Genomic DNA, 20,772 nt, shown 5'->3' on the forward strand with positions numbered 1-20,772 from the left:
CAGGGCACCTGCCTGGGTTGTGGGCCAGGTCCCCAGTGGGGACCTGAGAGGCAACCACACATTGATATTTCTCTCCCTCTCTTCCTTCCTCCCTTCCCCTCTCTCTAGAAATAAATAAATAAAATCTTAAAAAAAAGAATCTTTATATAAAAAAAGAAACTGAGAAGTAAACTTCAGAACTGTAAACTGGAGGAAGTTTTAAGATGATCTTAGCCTACAGAAGAAGTAGAATGAACAGTGTTTTATAACCGGAATACTAGGAAAAACTTTTTAGGGGGTGGTTGTGGTAAGTAAATCACAACAATATATATAAAATGAAAAATCAAAATGTCCAAAAATAAATTAGTAAATGTAAAAAATTAGTAGAAACATATAAAGACTTTTAATGTAATTATTTAAAGTTAAATTTTAATGAGTGGGAAGTTATATGATGTATGTTAAAAGGACAATAAATATAGATACTGTACATGTGATCTCAAATATGTAAACTAAAAAATGAATAAGAAAAAAGAATGAAAATATATAAACGTGATCAATGGTTGTTTCTGGGAAGTGAATTACAGATTTTTTTCCTTTATTTTCCACTTTTTCTTTACTACGTAGATATTACTTTTGACAACTGGGCAAGGGGAAAGGAAGAAGATTGGATCTTTCCCCTCCTTTTAATTTTTTTTTAAATCCAGTAGTATTAGTACAATTTTTTTCCCTTTCTTTTACATCTCTCCATAAAATTCCGGGCTGCTTAGTATTTAGTGGACAAATTCTAGAAAAAGGAGGAGCTCTAGCAAGGCCAGTGTGAAAATGGTTGTCTCCAAGTCAGGGCCTTTCCGTCCCTGTCGTTCATTTCCTCGCCTGCACCTGCACCCGATGGACATTTGCTTCATTTTGTTTTTAATGAATGAACATAATGGTATCCTAGTGAAAGGTTAAAGTTTATAGTGTTTACCTGGAGTAAAGACAATAAGGCACCTTTGTTTTATTATGTTTTATATATTTAATAAAATGATCTGAATTACAAGCTCAATATATTCCGACTGTGATGACTAAAAATAAGTATATTTTTCTTCACTGTTTTCAGGTGCTTAGCAAACTTTACTAATAGTCCATCATTACTTTGGATTAATTGATAGGTAGGAATTAATATCAATAATAGAAATTATAGATTAATGTACATTTTTTTACACCTCTTAAACTGTGAAACAAGCTTGGATTTCTTCTCTGTTTTTCAGACATTAGGAGAAAGAGGTTTCTTCTCAAAGGAAAAATTTATTCTTCTTACCCTAAAGGAAAGAAATATGTGAATTAAGTAAGTTTTACTCGGGGAAAATGCTCTTTAATCCCAACCCCATTTTAATTTAAACTTGATTTAGTGTCCCCAACACTAAATCATTACTTCCTTCATTTGGTAGAGCAGAATGTAAAAGCCACAGCCACGTGATTCGGGGAACTGAGAAACCACCCCTCCGCCTTCTAGACCCTCATCACTCAGAGCGCAGTGTCCCTCCAGCAGCACTGGCTTCACCCAGGGCCTCCTCAGAAGTGGAGAATCTCAGACCCCACGCCAGACCTACTGTATCAGAATCTGAATTTTAATGAGAGACACATGTGATCTCTTAGCTTTAATGTGCCTACACATTGAGAAGCACTGGACTAGACAGCTTTTTGTTGTTTTTACAAGCCACAGGATAAGAAGGAAATGCATAAAAGTAAAAACAAAACTTGTTAGGATGATGAAAGTGAAACTTCTGTTTGCAGTCTCTAACAGAAATGTGTTTTAGAACTACAATTGGATGACCATAACTCTAAATTTTAAATGAGGTGCATTAAATGTTGGAAAAGTCACAGTTGCAAGGATCGTGTTGTTCACAAGCGAGTGGAAAGAAGTACAAGCGAATAAAAAAAAGATGATGAATAAGGACTGACTGAACTATCTAAATGAAGTACACTTTACAGGAGAAGCTTCTGGAAATATTGTAACCCATGGAAATACCTCTCTCTGAAGTGTCAGTTCCAAAGTATATAAAAGATATGTGAAACTTTTCATGATTCACACACTAAAATCAATATATTCCCTTGCTTTTCCTTCTATTATCTGTATTCTGTTTAACTTAGCAGTATCAAGTGGCAGAAAACCATAGACTTTTGTGGAGGGAGAGACATACGTGAGTTAGCAGCAAGAATATTCTAAACACGTAGTTCGCATTCATCATGCACATGCTGGTTCATCATTTATTGGTCATTCTCATGACAAAAGTGATAGAGCATTTACTCTGTCGGGCCCAGGGCTAAGTTCTAGATACAGGGTGGTGAGTGAAGAGATACAGTTCCTGATTTCATGGTGCTTCTGACAGTGTATGAATTACTACCAATCGATTTTTGAAAACTATCTGTGGATTTTGTTCATCCGTGGTATCTCTGTGCCTTGCATCTATCTACCTTTTTTCACTGATAATGAGAAAGGTCTAATTTTCAGTTATCAGTATGACTCATATAGACTGATCATTTGTGATTGGTATGACAGATAGTAGCAGTTCATAAAGCAAAATGCAGCTGGCCACTTAGCTGGCCACTGAAGGAGCTAAGATATATAACAACAACAGTTGCACAGGGTAACATGATCACTACAAGGGCTTGACATGGGCTGGAGACAGAGGGCTGGGGGCTGCCAGAGAGGCCGTGTGTGTGAGTAACAATGAGCAGGAATCATGAACAAGTCTCTCCTGAATCCTATGAATGGAAGTAATACAATTATGGCCAAGATAAAACACACATTTTTAAATCATATGTCCCCAGCTAAGGAACTGCGTAATCTATTGGACTTCTTGTCTTCAAATGAAGGTAATTTGTTCTCCAAACCAGTCTTATAACATAGCATGAAGAAAATGATTCACTTTCAAAATGAATTGCTTTATGAGTGTTCATGGAACGATGGATTTACCCACTGTAAGTAGGACCTGACAAATTGGGTGGAAAGCTGAAATAAATAACTCTCAATGGGCAAGTGTCCCAGATGTGGGTTGAATCAACCATTACTTCAAGACATTGATATCTTTGTGGATTCTGAGTGCAGTTGCCTTCTAAGTTCCTAACCCTGCAATCCCATAACCCTGGGATTTGTGCCTGTTTAACCACCATGTCTGGTTCCACCCTTGTTTCTTAGTGACTAGATTCTTTGCCATGATGGCCCTGTGGTGAAGAGTATAGTCTCGGGGGTTTGATGGACACAGCTTTGTAGTTCTGACCTCATTACCTCCTAGACATGAGATCTTGGATAACGTAACATTTCTATGCCTCAGTTTTCTTGCCTGGAAAATGGAGATTGAACATCTCATCTCATATGATTGTGTGGGTCACAGAATTATACAAGACACTTACAGCCATGCCTGGCACATGGTAAATGGTGGCTACTACTACTTATTAGTAAACCCAGGTCTCCATACTGCTACATGAATCCCCCTTAGTAACAAGTGTTTCTGTTTATTTGTATTACCTTGTGTCTCAGTCTCTCAGTGTCTATATTTTCTCCCTACTGAATTCATATTCCAGAGGCTATCTCCCCAGGAATCTTCCTCCTTTGTGACACTTTTGCTGAGGTCTCACTGTCCTCCAGGTTGAACAGACACCCATAACTTGGGCACTGTTTGTCTCAGAGACAGTAGTTCCTCATGGTTAGAAGCCATTGGAGACTGGCTGCCTGGGTTCAAATCTCAGTATTTCCACTTATTAGTTGAGTGACTCTGGATAAATTACTCAGCCTTTCTGTGCCTCAGTTTTCTCATTTGTGAAATGAATTATAACTGTTTAATGTGATTGTTGTAAAGATTAAATAAATTAATATATGTGAAGAATCTAGAAAAATAAGTGCTACATAACATTTGTTATTATGAGTCATACCTTGTGTAACTCCAAGCCTGGCACTTACCCACTTTTCTCTTCTTACCCTGGAGTTACACCCCAATTGTAGAGCTATTTTTAGGATACCCAATTTCATATCCTTAGACTATCTGAACACTGCTGCGCTTCCATGTCAAGCCCCCTGCCTTCTCCACATCCTGCCACAAATGTTCCTGGCAGACACTGGCTGTGACAGTGAGGGATGAGTAATATTATGTTCCAAACTCTGTGTCTATGTGGAAGAGTACACTGTGCCCAGCCTGATGGCCTCTTACATAAAATGGGATGAAACCAAGAGAGCCAAACAAAGCAGTTGCCTTATTCTTCCTTACTTCCCTCATTTCCCATTCCCCATTTCCACTGGTAACAAAGATCATTCATCCAGAAGAAAGGACCATGCAAGATTCCTCCCCACTGAGGCTGGCTGTGTGCTAGAAAGTCTTATATGCATATACATAAGTAAAGGAAAGAGTCAGATATGAACTTCTATTGCTTACATGGGGTAAAAAATTGGTTAGCTGAACTGTTAACTGCTTAAATTCCACAATGAGGCAATATGGCTAAACTAAAAGTAACCTGAGAAAAGCGAGGCAAGGGAAGATTGAATTTTGATTGAGAACTTTGAATAAAGCATAACCACCGGTGTGTAGACTATTCAGCACCCTCAGGGCTTTGGTGGAAGTTGGGGTGTTGGGGTCTTACTTCTCATCCCTCCATGCCTTGAGTAGAACTTGGCTTGTGGCAGTAAAATGTTTCTGCTGGGCAGTGCTGGCTTCGAGCTTCCCACAGGGAGATTCCTTTTAATGCTCCAAATCCCTTCCAGGGCCACTGTTAATATTTTCAAAAGCAAGATGATGATTATTACCTTATTCTCTTCTTAGCATAAAGTATTTTTAAAGTACTTACTTGGTGATTATTTTTTTCAGTCATTTGGGTGGTGGTTTATTTGATTTAATTAATCAAACCACCCAAGATTTTTATTAGTTGTTTAATTTTTTATTCCAGTTCATTCATTAACCCTTATGCAATTAAACCTCTCCAATGCTTAATTATATTATTTTAATTTGTCCTTTAAGAAGTAGATGAAAAGCCAATATAGAAATATAAATAACAAAACACAGAAAGATCAAGAATAAATAACAGTTAATATAGAGACTTCAGTCAAATTTCTCTGATTCTGATTTAATTCCAGAATCCTGATTTAAATTCCTAAAAGTTTCCAAAAGTAATATAACCCAAAGTTACCACATTGATTCATCCAATAAATTCAGCAATCTTCTAAAAGGCATAAACTAGGACTTCTGACCAAGATGGAGGCCTAGGTAGATACACTTTGCCTACTCACACAACCAAAAGGACAACAACAAATTTAAAAACAAAAAATATCCAGAACTATCAGAAAATTGAACTGTATGGAAGTCCAACAACCAACGAGTTAAAGAAGAAACATTCATCCAGACCCACAGGAGGGGCAGAGACAGGCAGCCAGGGTGGAGAGGACCTGTGGCAAGGTGGAATCTGGATGACCAGGGTGGGTGAGGCAGAGGCTGCTGGACCAGACAAGGCTGCAGCTGGCAGACCAGGTGGTCCCACATTTCCATGCAGATAAACCAGGAGGAACAACTGGGGAATGAGACAGACCATGCAATCCAGGGCTCCAGTGTGGGAAATAAAGCCTCAAAACCTCTGACTGTAAAAACCTATGGGGGTTGTAGCATCAAGAGAAACTTCCAGCCTTACAGGGGAGTTCATTGGAGAGACCCACAGGGTCCTAGAACATACAGAAACCCACCCACCCAGGAATCAGCACCAGGACCCAATTTGCTTGTGGGTAGCAGGGGAAGTGACTAAAAGCCTGCTGAGAGCCAAGCAAGCAGCATTGTTCCCTCTTGGACCCCTCCCCCACATACAGTGCCACAACGCAGCATCATGGGTTGCCCGACCCCAATGAATACCTAAGGCTCTTCCCCTTACTACATAACAGTCACACTGAGATGAAAAAATATGGCCCAAATGAAAGAACAGATCAAAGCTCCAGAAAAAAATACAACTAAGTAATGAAGAGGTAGCCAACCTATTAGATAGAGAGTCCAAAACACTAGTAATCAGGATGCTCACAGAAATAGTTGAGTATGGTCACGAAATAGAGAAAAAAGTTAAGAGTATACAAAGGGAAATAAAGGAAAACTTACAGGAAACCAGCGGTTAGGGGAAGGAAACCAGCGGTTAGGGGAAGGAAACCAGGACTCAGATCAATGATTTGGACCAGAAAGAATAAATAAACATTCAACCACAACAGAATGAAGAAACAAGAATGAAAAAAAATGAAGAGAGGCTTATGAACCTCCAGGACATCTTTAAATGTTCCCACATCTGAATCATAAGAATGCCAGAAGGAGAAGAGGAAGAGCAACAAATTAAAAACTTATTTGAACAAATAATGAAGGACAACTTCCCTAATCTTGCAAAGGAAATAGACTTCCAGGAAGTCCATGAAGCTCAGAGAGTCCCAAAGAAGTTGGACCCTAGGAAGCACACACCAAGGCACATCATAATTACATTACCCAAAATGAAACATAAGGAGAGAATCTTAAAAGCAGCAAGAGAAAAGGAGACAGTTACCTACAAAGGAGTTCCCATAAGACTGTCAGCTGATTTCTCAAAAGAAACCTTGCAAGCAAGAAGGGGCTAGAATGAGATATTTGAAGCCATGAAAGGCAAGGACCTACATTCAAGTTTGCTCTATCCAGCAAAGCTATCATTTAGAATGGAAGGGCAGATAAAGTGCTTCCCAGATAAGGTCAAGTTAAAGGAGTTCATCACCACCAAGCCCTTATTCTATGAAATGTTAAAGGGACTTATCAAAGAAAAAGAAGATAAAAGCTATGAACAGTAAAATGACAAACTCACAACTATCAACAACTGAACCTAATACAAAACCAAAACAAACTAAGCAAACAACTAGAACAGGAAGAGAATCACAGAAATGAAGATCACATGGAGGGTTATCCATGGGGAGGAGGAGAGGGAGAATGGGGGGGAAAGTACAGGGAATAAGAAGCATAAATGGTAGGTCCAAAATAGACAGGGGGAGGTTAAGAATAGTATGGAAATGTAGAAGCCAAAGAACTTATATGCATAACCCATGGACGTGAACTAAGGAGTAATGTTGGTGGGAGGGGGTGCAGGGTGGAGAGGAATAAAGGGGAAAAATGAGACAAGTGTAATGGCATAATCCACAAAATATATTAAAAAATAAATAAAAGCCATAAACTAGATGCTGTTTTAATCTCCCCTTCAAAGAAACATAAAATACTAGAAAACACTATAGCAGAATATTCAGAATATGATGTTTGTACATTGGCATAAGGAAAATTATAGGCTTAAATGCCATTCAGTAAGTATTGGTTTAGTAATAAATTGCACTGGGCTTTCCTCCATACCCTAAGGTCAATTATTTAGGTTTTTCAGAGTCACAAATTTTCAGAGGTAATCACCAATTTGGGGAAAATCCACTGCATAGAAATCTGTGACCCAAGTGAAGTAAGGTAGTGAATTCAGGTTAGTGCCATAGGTTGGTTTTCCCATTTTGGAAGCTGCAACTTTCAATGACAAGTATTTTCCACAGATCCAAGTTGTCCACTGGCATCCACACTCACATCTGATCCCTCCCTAAAGGATTTCATACCATGTAATGATTAGGGGCATGGTCTTTAAGTTCAAAGGGGATCTGGTTTCAGTCTCTGCTCCACCACCTACCAATTGTGACTTTGGGCAAGTAATTTAACCCATTATGTCTCGGTTTCCTCATCTATGAAATGGGAGTAATAATATTTACCTTGAAGGAAGAAATGGATACAAGTGTTCTGCACTGAATAAACAGCAACTGTTATGTTTAAAGGAACAATGATTTTCCTGTCCAAGCATGGGCTTAGATTCCATTTCGAGAGGCGTAGTTACTGAGCTTACTCACTGAGCTGAATTTCGATACTTGCTTTTCCTTCTCTCTCCTGAATGGAGTAGCCAAAGGTATCTGTCAAGATTAGTGCCTTCCTTCTTCTTCAAAGACCTTCAAGGATAACTCCACAGTCTTCTTCTGTCAAGACTTACAAGGTTTAACCTGTTCCTTATATCTAACATAAATCTTCCCCCATCATTCAAACCAGGTTCCTTTCCTTCTATCCTATTTAGAGGTAGAAGATGGCTGCTCCCTTGTGTCTGGGTAATAAAGTCTCAGATTTAGGACTCCACAAATGTTTATTAAATACCCCCTTTGCAAGACACCCTGTAAGATTTATATTTATTCTCCATTGTGTGAAGGTCTGGTAAATGGGAAACAGTTTAAAATCAGGAGGCAGAACTATGTAGCAAAATCATATCAAATTAGATAGAAGAACTGTTCTAGTCTAATTTAGTTGTGGTCTTTCAGATGCTATCACAGGCATAGCTGGAAGTTTACAAATTAATAGGGAGAATACCTGAAATGTAAATGCAGATGCTTGGAAATGCATGGGAAAAAAAAAAGACCCCAACAACCTCAAAGCATCACTGTGCATAAGTATTAACTGTACTCAAGAGCAGAGGCTGCTGGAAAAAAATACCATTTCTTTGATCTGATATGATGTTTGGGTAAAACATCATACATTACAAAAGATAATGCATTCAACTGGAGAAAATGAGGTATGGAAAGAAGAAAGAATCCCCTTTTAAGCAGCTGCTTCTTTAAGGAGAAATCCAACTCCCTCAGCTCTGGCCACGTGCGTGCGTTCCAGGAGGAAGAAGGAAGACAAGGGGAGCAGCTCCAGAAAGACCTGTGTTGGCAGCTGAAGCTAAAAAGGAAAAGGGCAGCAGGCACAAAAGAAAAGCTAAAAGAAAGGAATTAAATTCTTTCTTTCTTGAAACTCAAGATCTTCTAGGGATTCTACTTCTTTGTTCCCCTCTCATGCTCCCAGCTCCTTCTACTCAGAGACCTTTTCAGGTGTGTTTTTATTCTGAATTTTCAAGTTACTGAACCATGCTCTTGTGCTGGCAAGTTTAGCCAGTGGGATCTGGCCTGATCATTCAGGGAGGGGAAGCTTGCCCTTTAAAAATATTTTGTTTCCTTATGCTGTCTCTGGACTGTGCATAATGAACACTAGAGCTTGAAAAACTAGTTTGGAGACATATCGTCTATGCCTCCTCTGGGTAAACATGGAAGGATTTGACCAGAGGAAGAAAAATTTAAGTGATTTAAATTTATGTTTGCTGGCTTCTAGGCTTTGTAATTATCTTGACATGCCTTTGGTGTCTAGTAAATTCCTGGCATACTGCAGGTACACAAAACATTTTTGTTGAATGAATTAATGAGCAACAAATGTGTCTACTCTCACTGAGCAACAATTTACATGTTCTGAGTTGGTACTAAACATAATAAATAAACCAGACTCAAAATTAAGTTTCCATGCATTAAGACATATGTAGAAACAAATAAATGTATTTGGTAGGACATTATTGAAATTCACTGGAAAAGGAAATATGGAAGAAAAAACTAGTAAGCTTCATTAATCAAATTTATCATAACTACCAAAGTTCTGTAGATTTTAGCCAGAAAAATACAAAAGTTCTTGCAATTTGAAAACATTAAGTTAGAACATTAATTTATTTCTGTGAAGTCTTCTATCGAAGTTCTTAGAAAAATAGAAATCATGTCTCACAAGCTTACTACCTCTTTCAAAGAGGTTGTGAGGAGTGGGAAGTCTTCAGGGAATCACTAAGAATATGTGAATGATGATGTTCAATAAATTCTTATTTATCCAGAAAGTTCCATAAGTTGCCCCAAATTCCATTTTCATCTGACAAAAGATCTGGTCAAAAAATTGCATTTCTTTTTATTCAGGATGATGAAAGCCTTTTGTGTAGATCCCAGGCCATTCTTATATGACAAGAATGTATGTAATACCTCTGAAACCTTGGTTTTACCTCAAGCTGAAACCTAAACTGAGGCTGATACTAAAGAAAATTGTGTCAACTTTTTTTTTTAACTGAGGAGGGTACTATTTGCTACCAATGCAATTTCAAATCTTTTTCCTCTCAGAAAATATTGCCCTATGTTTTAAAGAAAGACAGTATAACCCAGTGGCTAAGAGTAAGGACATCAGCTTCTGACAAGCATGCATTAAAATATCAGCTGTTTCAGTGTGTGACAATGGACAAGTCACTGCACCTCCCTAAGCCTCAGCCTCCAGGTCTGCCAAATGGGAATGATAAGAGCCAGGGTTGTTGTAGGAATTAAGAGAAATGATAATTTGTATGTCCAGAAGACATCCTGTGAATAATAGCCATTATAATAATAATTATTATTCCCATCATCACCATCATCATTTTACATATAGAGATACATTTCACCCACCCCTCACCCCAGCATCCAATGCTTCTTCTTACTGAGCCCAATGCCTCTGCATGAAGAGCCTGGAAAAAATCAAAAGCCCTGTCTGTGGTCACTGATGCCATTCCCAAAGCCCAAGTATGGGGTACACAGTAGCAATCACCTAGGACATCTTGACCATTTCATTGTCTTCACAGCTCTTAACTGTTGTCACAACACAAGCACAGAACAGCTGGGCTCGCTCATTCAGCTGAGGGCCCCAGAAGGCTGAATAGTTCTTTATCCTGAGTCCCCTGTTGCTGCCCAAACAATATTCTAAAAGAAATGTGATGTTCACTTTAGATGTCCATAAAACCTAACTTCTGGATCTTTTGATTTTTTTTTTACCAATTTCATTCAACCCAAGGAGAATAAACTTTTGATCTTTTGCCAGTTTCATTCAACCAAAAGAAAAGAGAAAAAGCGCAGAAATCACTTAAGTCTATTACTTCTAGACACTTTCATGATTGTCATCATTAGCTCAGTCACAAGTAAAACATCTATAATTTAAGTTTCTTAACTTCAGGATAAATCTCCCTCTTAACAAATGGTATAAGCTCTTCAGTAAGTTTACCTGCATGTACGTTGTTATGCGGTCATGTTTTCATGCTTTATCTATAGTTGAAGGGAAGTTCAGTCTGGAAACTTTTTGAAATCTTACCTTCACCAATCATATTATTGCATAAGTATGTTAAATGTGTTGTTTAAAAAATCAAACAAACCCAGCCAGTGCATATATAACTATACAAACATGCTTGGAAACATGCATATGTACCTTGGAGTCCCTAGAATTAAGGTAGAATTGGGTCTAAGAAATAGTATATATTAAGACAGAGGCCAGGCAGGTAACATAAGTAAGTAAAGCCAGGGGTAAGAAATAATTGGCTTTCCCAGTCTTATATTTTCCCCCACTGTCATTGGAGCCATGGATGCCAGAGAAATACTTTTTTCCCACTTCTACCACGAGAAGAGAAAGTCTGCAGTGAATGGGTGAACATTGAGCAGCTTGTGATATGCCCCACTGGACTGGGGACCCTGGTGAGCAGTAGTCAACAGCAGAGTGGGGAGGCCAGCAGGGACAGTGAGACCCAGTTCCAGCCACGGCTGCCACCTGTGAATGCAGACTCTGTTGTCATCTCTTCCCTTCTCATCTCTTCTTCCTCTTCTCCCAAGATAATCTAGAAACCTAGATATGTACATAAAAAATCCTATTTTTAAAAATGTTGACAACTGCTTGATATGTTTAAAAATACACTGCAGAACAAATAAGTATGTCTATATGGTTGCAAGAGGAAGCTGACGTATGAGTCAACAGTTTGGATCTGAAGCCAGACTAAAGTACCCGCAACAGCCTGCTGAGTGAGAGGTAGGACATGGTGATTGGGAGGGGGAATGGAAGATGGCTCTCTGGTTTTAGACATGGATATCAGTCCATGTCATCCATTGGGATGGGGGACAAATAGGAAGGAGCAAGTCAGGGAGAGGTATAAGTTTCATTTTGGACATTGATCCTAAGTACTTATGGGACATGTGGGAGGAGAGATTTAGCCTGGAGACACAGATTTCAGAAGCATCGCAGTAACAGAGCACAGGAAACTTTGGGAATAGCTGAGATGATCCAGGGAGAGCCAATGAAACAAGATTAGAAGACTGTGGGTAATAATACCCTGGTAAACATCAATATTTGAAAATGGGGGTTAATTAAAAATGTTCATAAAGGAAGATGAGAAAGACTATCCAGAGAAGTAAGAGAAGAATGAGGACATTTTAGGATCAAGGAATTTGAGGAAGGAAGAAGGTTTAAGGAGAGAGCCATCACCTATGTCAAATGTTGCCGAAATCTCAGGCCAGCCAAGGGGTGGAACAGTATCCACTAGATTTCGCTACAATATGTCACCAGAGGCACTATAGGAACAGGAAGTCAATGGTGCCCTGGCTGAGTGCTCAGCTGATTAGAGCCTCATTCCGATACACACCGAGGTTGCAGGTTCCACCTCTGGGCAGGGCACATACAAGAATCAATCAATGAATACATAAATAAGTGGGACAACAAATCAGTGTTTCTCTTTCTCTCTCCCTCTTTCTCTCTCTTCCTCCCACCATCCCTCCCTCCCCTTCTCTTTCTGTCTCTCTCAACTCAATTTAAAAAAAAAAAGGATGTCAGTGGCATTTGGGGTCAAATCTGAGTTTGGAATTCAGCTTTTCCACTTAATGCATAAACTTGGACAGTAAAATACTTCTCAAAATTTCAGTTTACTCATTCATAAAGTGGAAATCATAATATCTACATCACATGGCTTTTGTGAGAATTTATGGTAAGCAAAATAAAGCCTCTATCCTCAGGTAGCTTATGTTCTTTTGGGAAAGAGTCAATAAAGTTAATATATAATTTCAAGAAGTGACAGAAAAAAGCAGAAAGCAGAAAGTAGTGTGAAGGATTATAGAGTAACTTGGAAGGGTGGGTAGTTTCTATTTTAACCTGGTAGAGAGGTTACCTCGGAGAAAATGACATTTGACCCAAAATTTGAATGGAGAGGAAGAAAGACATTTGATGACCTAGGTGAAGTGTAAAGGTCCTGTGGTAGGAATGGGTTTGGCCTGTTCCAGAATTTTAAGAAAGTCTGTGTGGCTAAAGCGGATTTGGGAAGTATAGGAGATGAGTTCAGAGAGGTGAGCTGACCATAAAAGTAGATTAAAATGTAAACTAAGAATTATAAGCCATTGGAGAGTGTTGAGTGAGCATGGAGGTGATGTGTAGTGATTTACATCTGTAAGAGGTCTGTTTTCTGTGTAGAGAATAGGATGCTGTTGCTGAACCTGCAAGATGTGATAGAGGCTTGGGCAAGGTTGTGGTTGGGGAAATTAAGGATATATTTCAAATGCAGATTCAACAGGATTAGCTGATGGACTGGATGTGAAGTGGGAGGACTTGACTTCTGGGTCTTTGGACCTAATCAATGGAGTGAATGGTAATACCATTTTTATCTTTCTTTTTTCTAAAAAAGATTTATTTATTTATTTTTACAGAAAGGGGAAGGAAGGGAGAAAGACAGAGAGAAACATTGATGTGTGAGAGATACATTGATTGGTTGCCTCTTGCATGCCCCCAATTGGGGACCTGGCCTGCAACTCAGGCATGTACCCTGCCTAAGAATAGAACCTGTGACCTTTTGGTTGGCAGGCCAGCACTCAGTCCACCAAGCCACACTAACTAGGGCAATAGTATCATTTCTTAAGAAGGGTCAAACCTGTTGAAGTATGGGATTTTAAAATCTGGAATAAGAATAGGAGTTCTGCTCTGGACATGTTACATTTAAGAGACCTCTTAGACATCCAAGTGGAAAGTTAAGTAGGCTTGTGGGATTTGAGAGGGAAAGCAGAAGCTAGAGACATCAATTTTGGAGTACGATAGGGCTAGATACCCAGGGAGGGAGTGCAGATAGAGAAGAGAGCCTGTGACTGAATTCTCCAAAGTTTAGAGATAAAATTCTCCACAGTGGTATGAGCAAAACCAGGAGACTAGAGCATGGTGACCTGGAGGCTAAGCTGAGAACGTGTTTTAACAGGGCAGATATAAACAATTGCATCAGATGCTACACAGAGGTTGAGTTTGACGAGTTTGTGGATTGTACCTGACCTTTAAGATCATGGGATTGACCTTTTTGAGGAAAGCCATTTGCATACTAGAAAAGAACAGTTTCCCTGGATTCATGGAAGCAAGAGCCTAATTGGAATGAGTAAAGGAGCAAAGAGGATAGGTAAAGAAGTGGAGACCATGGGTCAAGTTCACTAATTCTTAACATCTACAGGAGTCATAAATTCCTGCAAGTTTTGTGTAGAATTTTGGGCATATGGTAGCAAGCTGTGTTTCCCAGGAACAGAAGCCATGTCTTTCCCCATAGATTTAAAGGACTGTGTCACTGACACTTGGCACTAGAGGCCCAATGGCTGGCCCAGGGCTGCCAACACTCTCAGGCCAAACTGAAAGAGGTGGCACCTTCACCAGGTGCTAGTTCCCTGCTGTGGCCAAGGACAAGGGGCTTCCAGCCATTTAAAAAAGAAGGGGGAAAAAAGGAAAAAATAGCAATTTCTGTTTTCCATAAGTTGAGTCCCTTTAAAACTTAACTTTAAGTTTGGACAAGTGGCTTAGTTGGTTGGAGCGTTATCCCGCACGCCAAAAGGTTGTGGGTTTGATTCCCTGTCAGGGCACATACCTAGGTTGTGGTTCCATCCCCAATCAGGATGCCTACAGGAGGGAGGCAACCAACTGATGTTTCTCTCTCCCATCAATGTTTCCCTCTGTCTCTCTCCCTTCCTCTCTCTGTGAAACTCAATAAACATATCCTTGGATGAGGATTAAAAAATAAATTTAAAAAAGTTAAAAACAAAAAACATTAAAAAAAATCTAGTCTCAGCTTTGAAAGATTTTTCTTGGCTAAAATAGCACCTCTGTGCGACCTCTAGTGTATGTTATAAAAATGCAGCCCAAGCATTCTATTTTACATGAACATATTTGAAAAGATAGCTTAGAAAAATGAATTTTTATAAACCAAATGCTATTCCCTATTATATACATTTGATTGTTCTATATGTATAAGGATATGTATATTACTGTTAATGTATATAATAACAGTAATATGAGATCTAAATGGTATATAAATAATAAATTTGTAAGTGTATAAATGAAAGTAAAACCCAAATATAACAGTATAGACTTAAAAAATGTTTTCTAACCACCAGGCAAATGGTACCTGTAGGCTGGGTTTCAGAGAGACAGGTAAGTGGTCATTCTCCATCCATTCATAGAGCTCAAACTGGACTTTCAACTTTCCTTCAAGGGGGGGGTCAGTGTATGGAGGTGGAAGAGGGTATGGGGGGATTTGGGAAGTATAGGAGATGAGTTCGAAATAACATCTGTGAGGAATTCTGAGGATTCTAGAGAATATCTTTTCCCAAGTGATCCATCAGTGAAAACTGTCAACACCACGGAACTCATAGACTATGTGTATGTGCAACAAAATCTTTGGATGGGTTGACCTATTTAAATGACTTATATTCTTCTGGGCCAGGCATTTGCAAAGTGGGGTCCCTGGACTTGCAGCCTCATCATCTTGGAACTTAATGGAAATGTAAATTCTTGAACCCCACCCGAGACCTACTGAGCCAGTTCCAAGCAATCTGCTTTTAATGGGCTCCTCAGTAATACTGATGAAATCTAAACTTTGGAAACCACTGTCATTGGTCATACCTATACTGATAAAGATTGAAGATGCTATTGTGCTCTTCAGGTACTTGGAGGAAAATTCTGTTTGTCATTAAATAGAAATAAGTCTTCAAAAAATGTGGGACAGTATTACAGATACTGATACCTAACTCATTTTTTCCCTAAATATAACAGCTTATTTGGACATAGGCAAATAATTATAAAGTTAGCACAATAATTTCCCAAAAGACCCATTTTTCTCTTGAAAGTCATGGTTTTGCAATAACTAATCATTGTGATATAAAATAGGTAATTTTATGCCCATTTCACAAATATACTTCTTTTGTCACTGAGATTACCTGCAGGTGGATTTTTAATGTGGCATTCATCTTTCTTAATATAAAGTTCTTCTTCCAGTACTTCCTTAATTCTCTTATGTGGCTCACAATATAAAAATTTCTTCCCTATAAAGACATCAACAAAATTGGTTATGTATAATAAATTCTTCCCAACCTTCTAGCCATCACACCTACATGAATAGCTTTTTTTTAAAAAAAGACATATCCTTCTATACAAAGGCAGATGATTTGCCTTGCAGACTATTTTCAGAAGATCTCTTTCATTCTGGCTTCTGGTTCTTTTTGGTGCTTCACAATTCCATATAATTCCAACTTTTGGGTTAGTTTAAGATACATCTTTTAGGTATTATGAAGAAGCTAATGTCTTCATTAACTTCAAGAAAACTTTCATTTATTCAATAAATTCTCATCAAAGACCTACTCTGTGCCAGGCATTTGGCTAGGTAGGGGCAATGGACATAACCATGAAAAATTCAGATGTGTGCATGAAGTCTACGATCTAGATATATAACAGAACAGCCTCACCATTATTTAATAATCATTTTTTAGAGGCTGAACCTGAATTGTAGTAGTGAACCACTTACGGATAAACGACTGTGCTGGCCTCTAAACCTGACCCTGAAGGAACTCCCTGCAATAGTGGAGAACTGTATCATTTGTTCTAAGTACCTGAGTTTTGTTTCTTCAGCTCTGTGTGATCTGACCCCATCTGTCTCTCCAATCTCTCCTGCTAGCCTCTCATTCTCTAAACTCCAACATGGCCTTTCTGCCCACTCCCACATTCTATATTCTCTGCCTAAACTGTCTCCTAATTGTTTCCCTGGGTAACTTCCATGCAAATTTCAAGTGTAGCCTTAAATTTCAGTTCTTGAGGAAAAGTTCCCTGATTCCACAATCTTGAAATGCCCCTAGTTTCTTTTTCTCATACAACTTTCCTCTTTTCTTTCATTTCACTTATTGTAATTTATCTATGGTTTCATTTAGTTTTTATACAATTACTTGTGTAATGATTAGTTTAATATATGTCTTCCTTTCCAGACCATAAATACCCTAAGGGCAGGGATGTCTATTCAGTCAGCAGAGTCCTAGAACACGGGTTGGCAAAATAGACACTCAGCAAATGTGTGTTCAAATAGAACCAAACACTGTTACATTAGATAGAGCTCAAGGCCATTCTGTGTGCATGTCTGCCAGTGTAGCCTTGTGAGTGTCAGGACACTAGTACCTCTAGTCTCAGTACTCAAAAGCTCAATGCAAAGAACCATGGAAAACCTAAACAACCAAGTACTTTAACTATTCAACATTTGACTTTAAACTCACAAAGACATGGCAGGTGTCTCATCTTTTCCAGGCTAGTCAATAAAGAACACATGTGAATATATTTGGCTTCTGTGCAGGCTGGCCCAAATGGGGAAAGAGACCTGCTGCTTCAGGCAGGGATCCCGAGTTATTCCCAGTCATGAAGACCCACACACACCCTTAGACACAGACAAGGAAGAGATGTTTTGTACGTCTCATTCTCGTTTCCTCACCTGAGACCTAGGAGTCATATGAATGAGAGATGGTATCAGCATTACTCCAGTTTAATTTCAGAATAAACTGTTTTGGTTAAAGTTTAGGCAGAAAAGGTTTTAGGAAATGTGGCTAAGGAGGAAGAAAAGCCTAAAATAAGTTAGTAGAAAGGAAGAGATCATCTGCCCTAAGTTCAAGTCTTCTGACACATTTCAGCCCTGCTACTTCAAGAATTTGCAGAGGAAATCACTAAAGGTTTTGAGGAACTATAAAAAATGAGAGTAGAAAAGAGCCAGTATAGGCATATATTCCCTTCTCCAAAAAAGGAAGGAAGGAAGGTAGGAAGGTAGGAAGGAAGGAAGGGAGGGAGGGAGGAAGGGAGGAAGGGAGGAAGGAAAGAAAAGGGACAGAAAAAAAAACTAGCAACAGCTTAATGTTGACCTTCACCAACATTCTGAATGAATTGGTCAACAGCTTGATTGTGAGGACAGTGAGGAGCTGTGTTTACTACGTGATAAGGACTGCTGAAAACATTATTATTCCAGGCTCAATTATTCTTTTTTCTTTTAGTTAGGGGCTAATAACAATTGCTGTAATTTATTGAACACTACCGTGCCCTAAACATCTTACATATATTATCTCTCTCACAATTACCCTATGGGTAGATATAATTATTCCTATTTCATAGTGAAAAAGTAACTCCCATGTCACAAAACTCATCAAAAAAGTAAAAGCCTTGCCTACCTGACTCTTCCAAACCCAAATTACTAAACAAACTAGATTAGTGAGATGTACCCACAATGTATCTGCATTTCAGCAAGGCATTTGATAAAGTGTATTTGTAGGGGACAGAATGCCCATGCCAAAGATGCTGACTGACAGGTCAGGGGCTACTAGAGACTTCTTGGACTTGTTGAGATAATCTAATTTGCTAATTTGGATGTAGGAACTGCCAATAAACCTGACAAATGTGAGAATGGTACAAAGTTGGCGCATGGCAAACTCAGGTCTCAAAGGGCAACTTCTGTATCTGGAATGAAGTGCTAAAATCTATAGGATGCTATTGATGGGGGATAACTATGACAACATGTATTTGGGACCAAACAAATGAACTGTATAAGTATAGGATAGAAAAAGCCTGGCTCAAGTATTTTCAAATGTACTGAGGAGAGGAAGAGAAACTATGGATGTCATAGACTGCATTTGTTAAATGTGTTAATAATATAAAGTGTCTGCCAAAATAACTACTGATGTTCATATCAAAGGAGGTTATAGTCCCACCACACAATTCTAATCTGATCATATCTAGAATACTGGATTCAGTGATTTAATAAAGTGGAGAATATTGGAAGAGATCAGCCATCATGAGGAATGTGCTATCAATTATTTCAAAGGTAATACTGAAGTCTGTGAAAGATTGATGGGTGCTCAAATGAACCATTTTTATTTTTTCAAAGATGGAGTTATATAATTTCAATGAGAAAGGACTACATTTTATCTGTGTGTATTTAAGAGCAGATTTGTGACTAGGGAGTTGAAGCTGTAGAGTAACTGAAGACCTTTCCAAAAAATAGACTAAAGACTTTTCCAAAAAACATTTGAAAGTTGAATGAGTATTTTGTGTGGGTGTGAACAACCTGTTTCTACTTAGGCTGAGGCCCTAAAAGGAGGCTTTCAAGGAGGCTGAGGAGGGAACTGTGTATTCCCAGACCCTGACTTTGTGAGCTCCAGGTAGTTTACACTCTTGCCTCACAATTCATCACTCACTTCCCTGCAACTTGCCCACTACATAGCATGCAATAAAGAGTATTTGTTGAGTCCATGAGTGAATGACTAGTTCTACCTTTTACACTTACAACCACAGGAATAAAGAACCTTTAAATTCTAGCATCTTTAATGAGAAAATTCCCAGATAGAATTTTATCAAAATAAGGAATTACTTAAACATACTAAACACTTTAATATACTGAATTCAGTTGCTCTAAGGCCTCTGCATGCTGCTGATAGTAATAATAAAAGAAATGAAGCATCATAATCAGTCATATTAGGGCTGATGCCAATGGAAGAGGCCCTTTCATCAGGAGGCAGAGGTTTTGTGACTTCTTGATGAGAGAGGTCTTGCCTGAGGATGGTGTGTGATCAATCCCCTGGGGTGGGAGAGCTGAGCCTCTTCAGCCCAACCCTTCCTCCTGGGGATGGCTGAGCACAGAGGGACTTGGTGGAACAGAACGGAGACAGCTTTCTAAAGAGGCAACAAGGAGACACCTCTGAAGGGCTGGCAACCGCTTGAGCTCCTCTTTGGCTTATTATTTTCACTATCATCATTCCTTAGCACCTACTGAAAACCTGTGGGGACCCAGGGACTGTGAGATACCTGTAAATTCATGGAACAATATGGATGAGTGCCACAACCTGGCGTGGACTCAAGTTACAACAATGTCGGTTGTAACTGTGGACCAGAACTGCCTTTATGTATTTGAATATTGTCTGTGTGTTTGGCTGGGCAGAAAGGGGGCAGCAGTGTGGTACAAGGTGGCCTGTGAGGTTCTAGAAGGATTAGGTAATAATGTATGGACTGAAAGTCCAAGAGGTGAGAGTTTAAGTGTTTTAAGTATTTCTCCAGCACTGACTGTCTGTGGTCATATCACTTCCTTTTTTCTAGTCTAGACTTCAGTTTCCTGGTCTGTAAAATGAGGGAATTCGAAAAATGATCTACATGTTTCCCTGTATAAGATTTATACATTTTATTATATATTTTAAGTAAATAGTATAATATTTTCATAATTTTATATTTTTAATAAATTTTATATATACATTTTTTTCAATACCTTCCAGGCCCATGTTGCTACCAATTACATCTCAGGCTACCCAGGGAAACGGACTGGATGCTTTCTGCCACAGTGCCGTCACCTCTCCCTTTGCCAAAACAGCAGCTCCATCCCCGCCCTCCAAAATTTTTTCAGCTTCAATCAGTCTCACTCCTGTTTTCCCGTTCCCTTCTCACCAGTTCTCCACACCGCACGTCCCTCTGCGCAGGGTCCGCGGCTGCTGGGGAATACACTTTGTTTGCAGGACTCCTGAGGGCAGCTGGAGCTGGGCTCCCAGCGAACTCCGCACCCCAGCCCGGCCTCCTGCCGAGGCTGCTCCCCACTGGGGCTGGCCTCGGGTGCCACCACAGTAGTCATTACCGCCACCTTCTCCACCCTCCTGCCGCCAGTGTCTTCGCCACTCGCCTTCTCAGCTCCGCTGCAGGCTGCAGGAGAATGCGAGGCGTCTCCCGTTGCCATAGTGACTAGGGATCCTCCCCTCCGCCAGACGCTCTCGGTAAGTTTCTCCCCAGCCCCAGGGGTCCCGCGTGCCCCAGAAGCCACTTGCTGCGGTTAGTTGCTGACCAAAGAAAA

The 20,772-nt window shown here is 39.4% G+C and overlaps 1 protein-coding gene across 1 annotated transcript; it reads right to left on the reverse strand.

Moving 5' to 3' along the window:
- Nucleotides 1–979: 979 nt before the first annotated feature.
- On the reverse strand, nucleotides 980–20,677 carry CUNH11orf97 (chromosome unknown C11orf97 homolog). Its single transcript, XM_045818255.1, has 4 exons — nucleotides 20,376–20,677; nucleotides 15,860–15,964; nucleotides 4,597–4,722; nucleotides 980–1,280 (listed from the first exon to the last, which is right to left on the reverse strand). The coding sequence occupies exons 1-4, from the start codon at nucleotides 20,656–20,658 to the stop codon at nucleotides 1,276–1,278; spliced, it is 519 nt and encodes a 172-aa protein (XP_045674211.1). The 5' UTR covers nucleotides 20,659–20,677; the 3' UTR covers nucleotides 980–1,275.
- Nucleotides 20,678–20,772: the final 95 nt, after the last annotated feature.

This window comes from Phyllostomus hastatus, unplaced genomic scaffold, assembly GCF_019186645.2.
Source record: "Phyllostomus hastatus isolate PE091 unplaced genomic scaffold, TTU_PhHast_1.1 phas_scaffold_317, whole genome shotgun sequence".
NCBI lineage: Eukaryota > Metazoa > Chordata > Mammalia > Chiroptera > Phyllostomidae > Phyllostomus > Phyllostomus hastatus.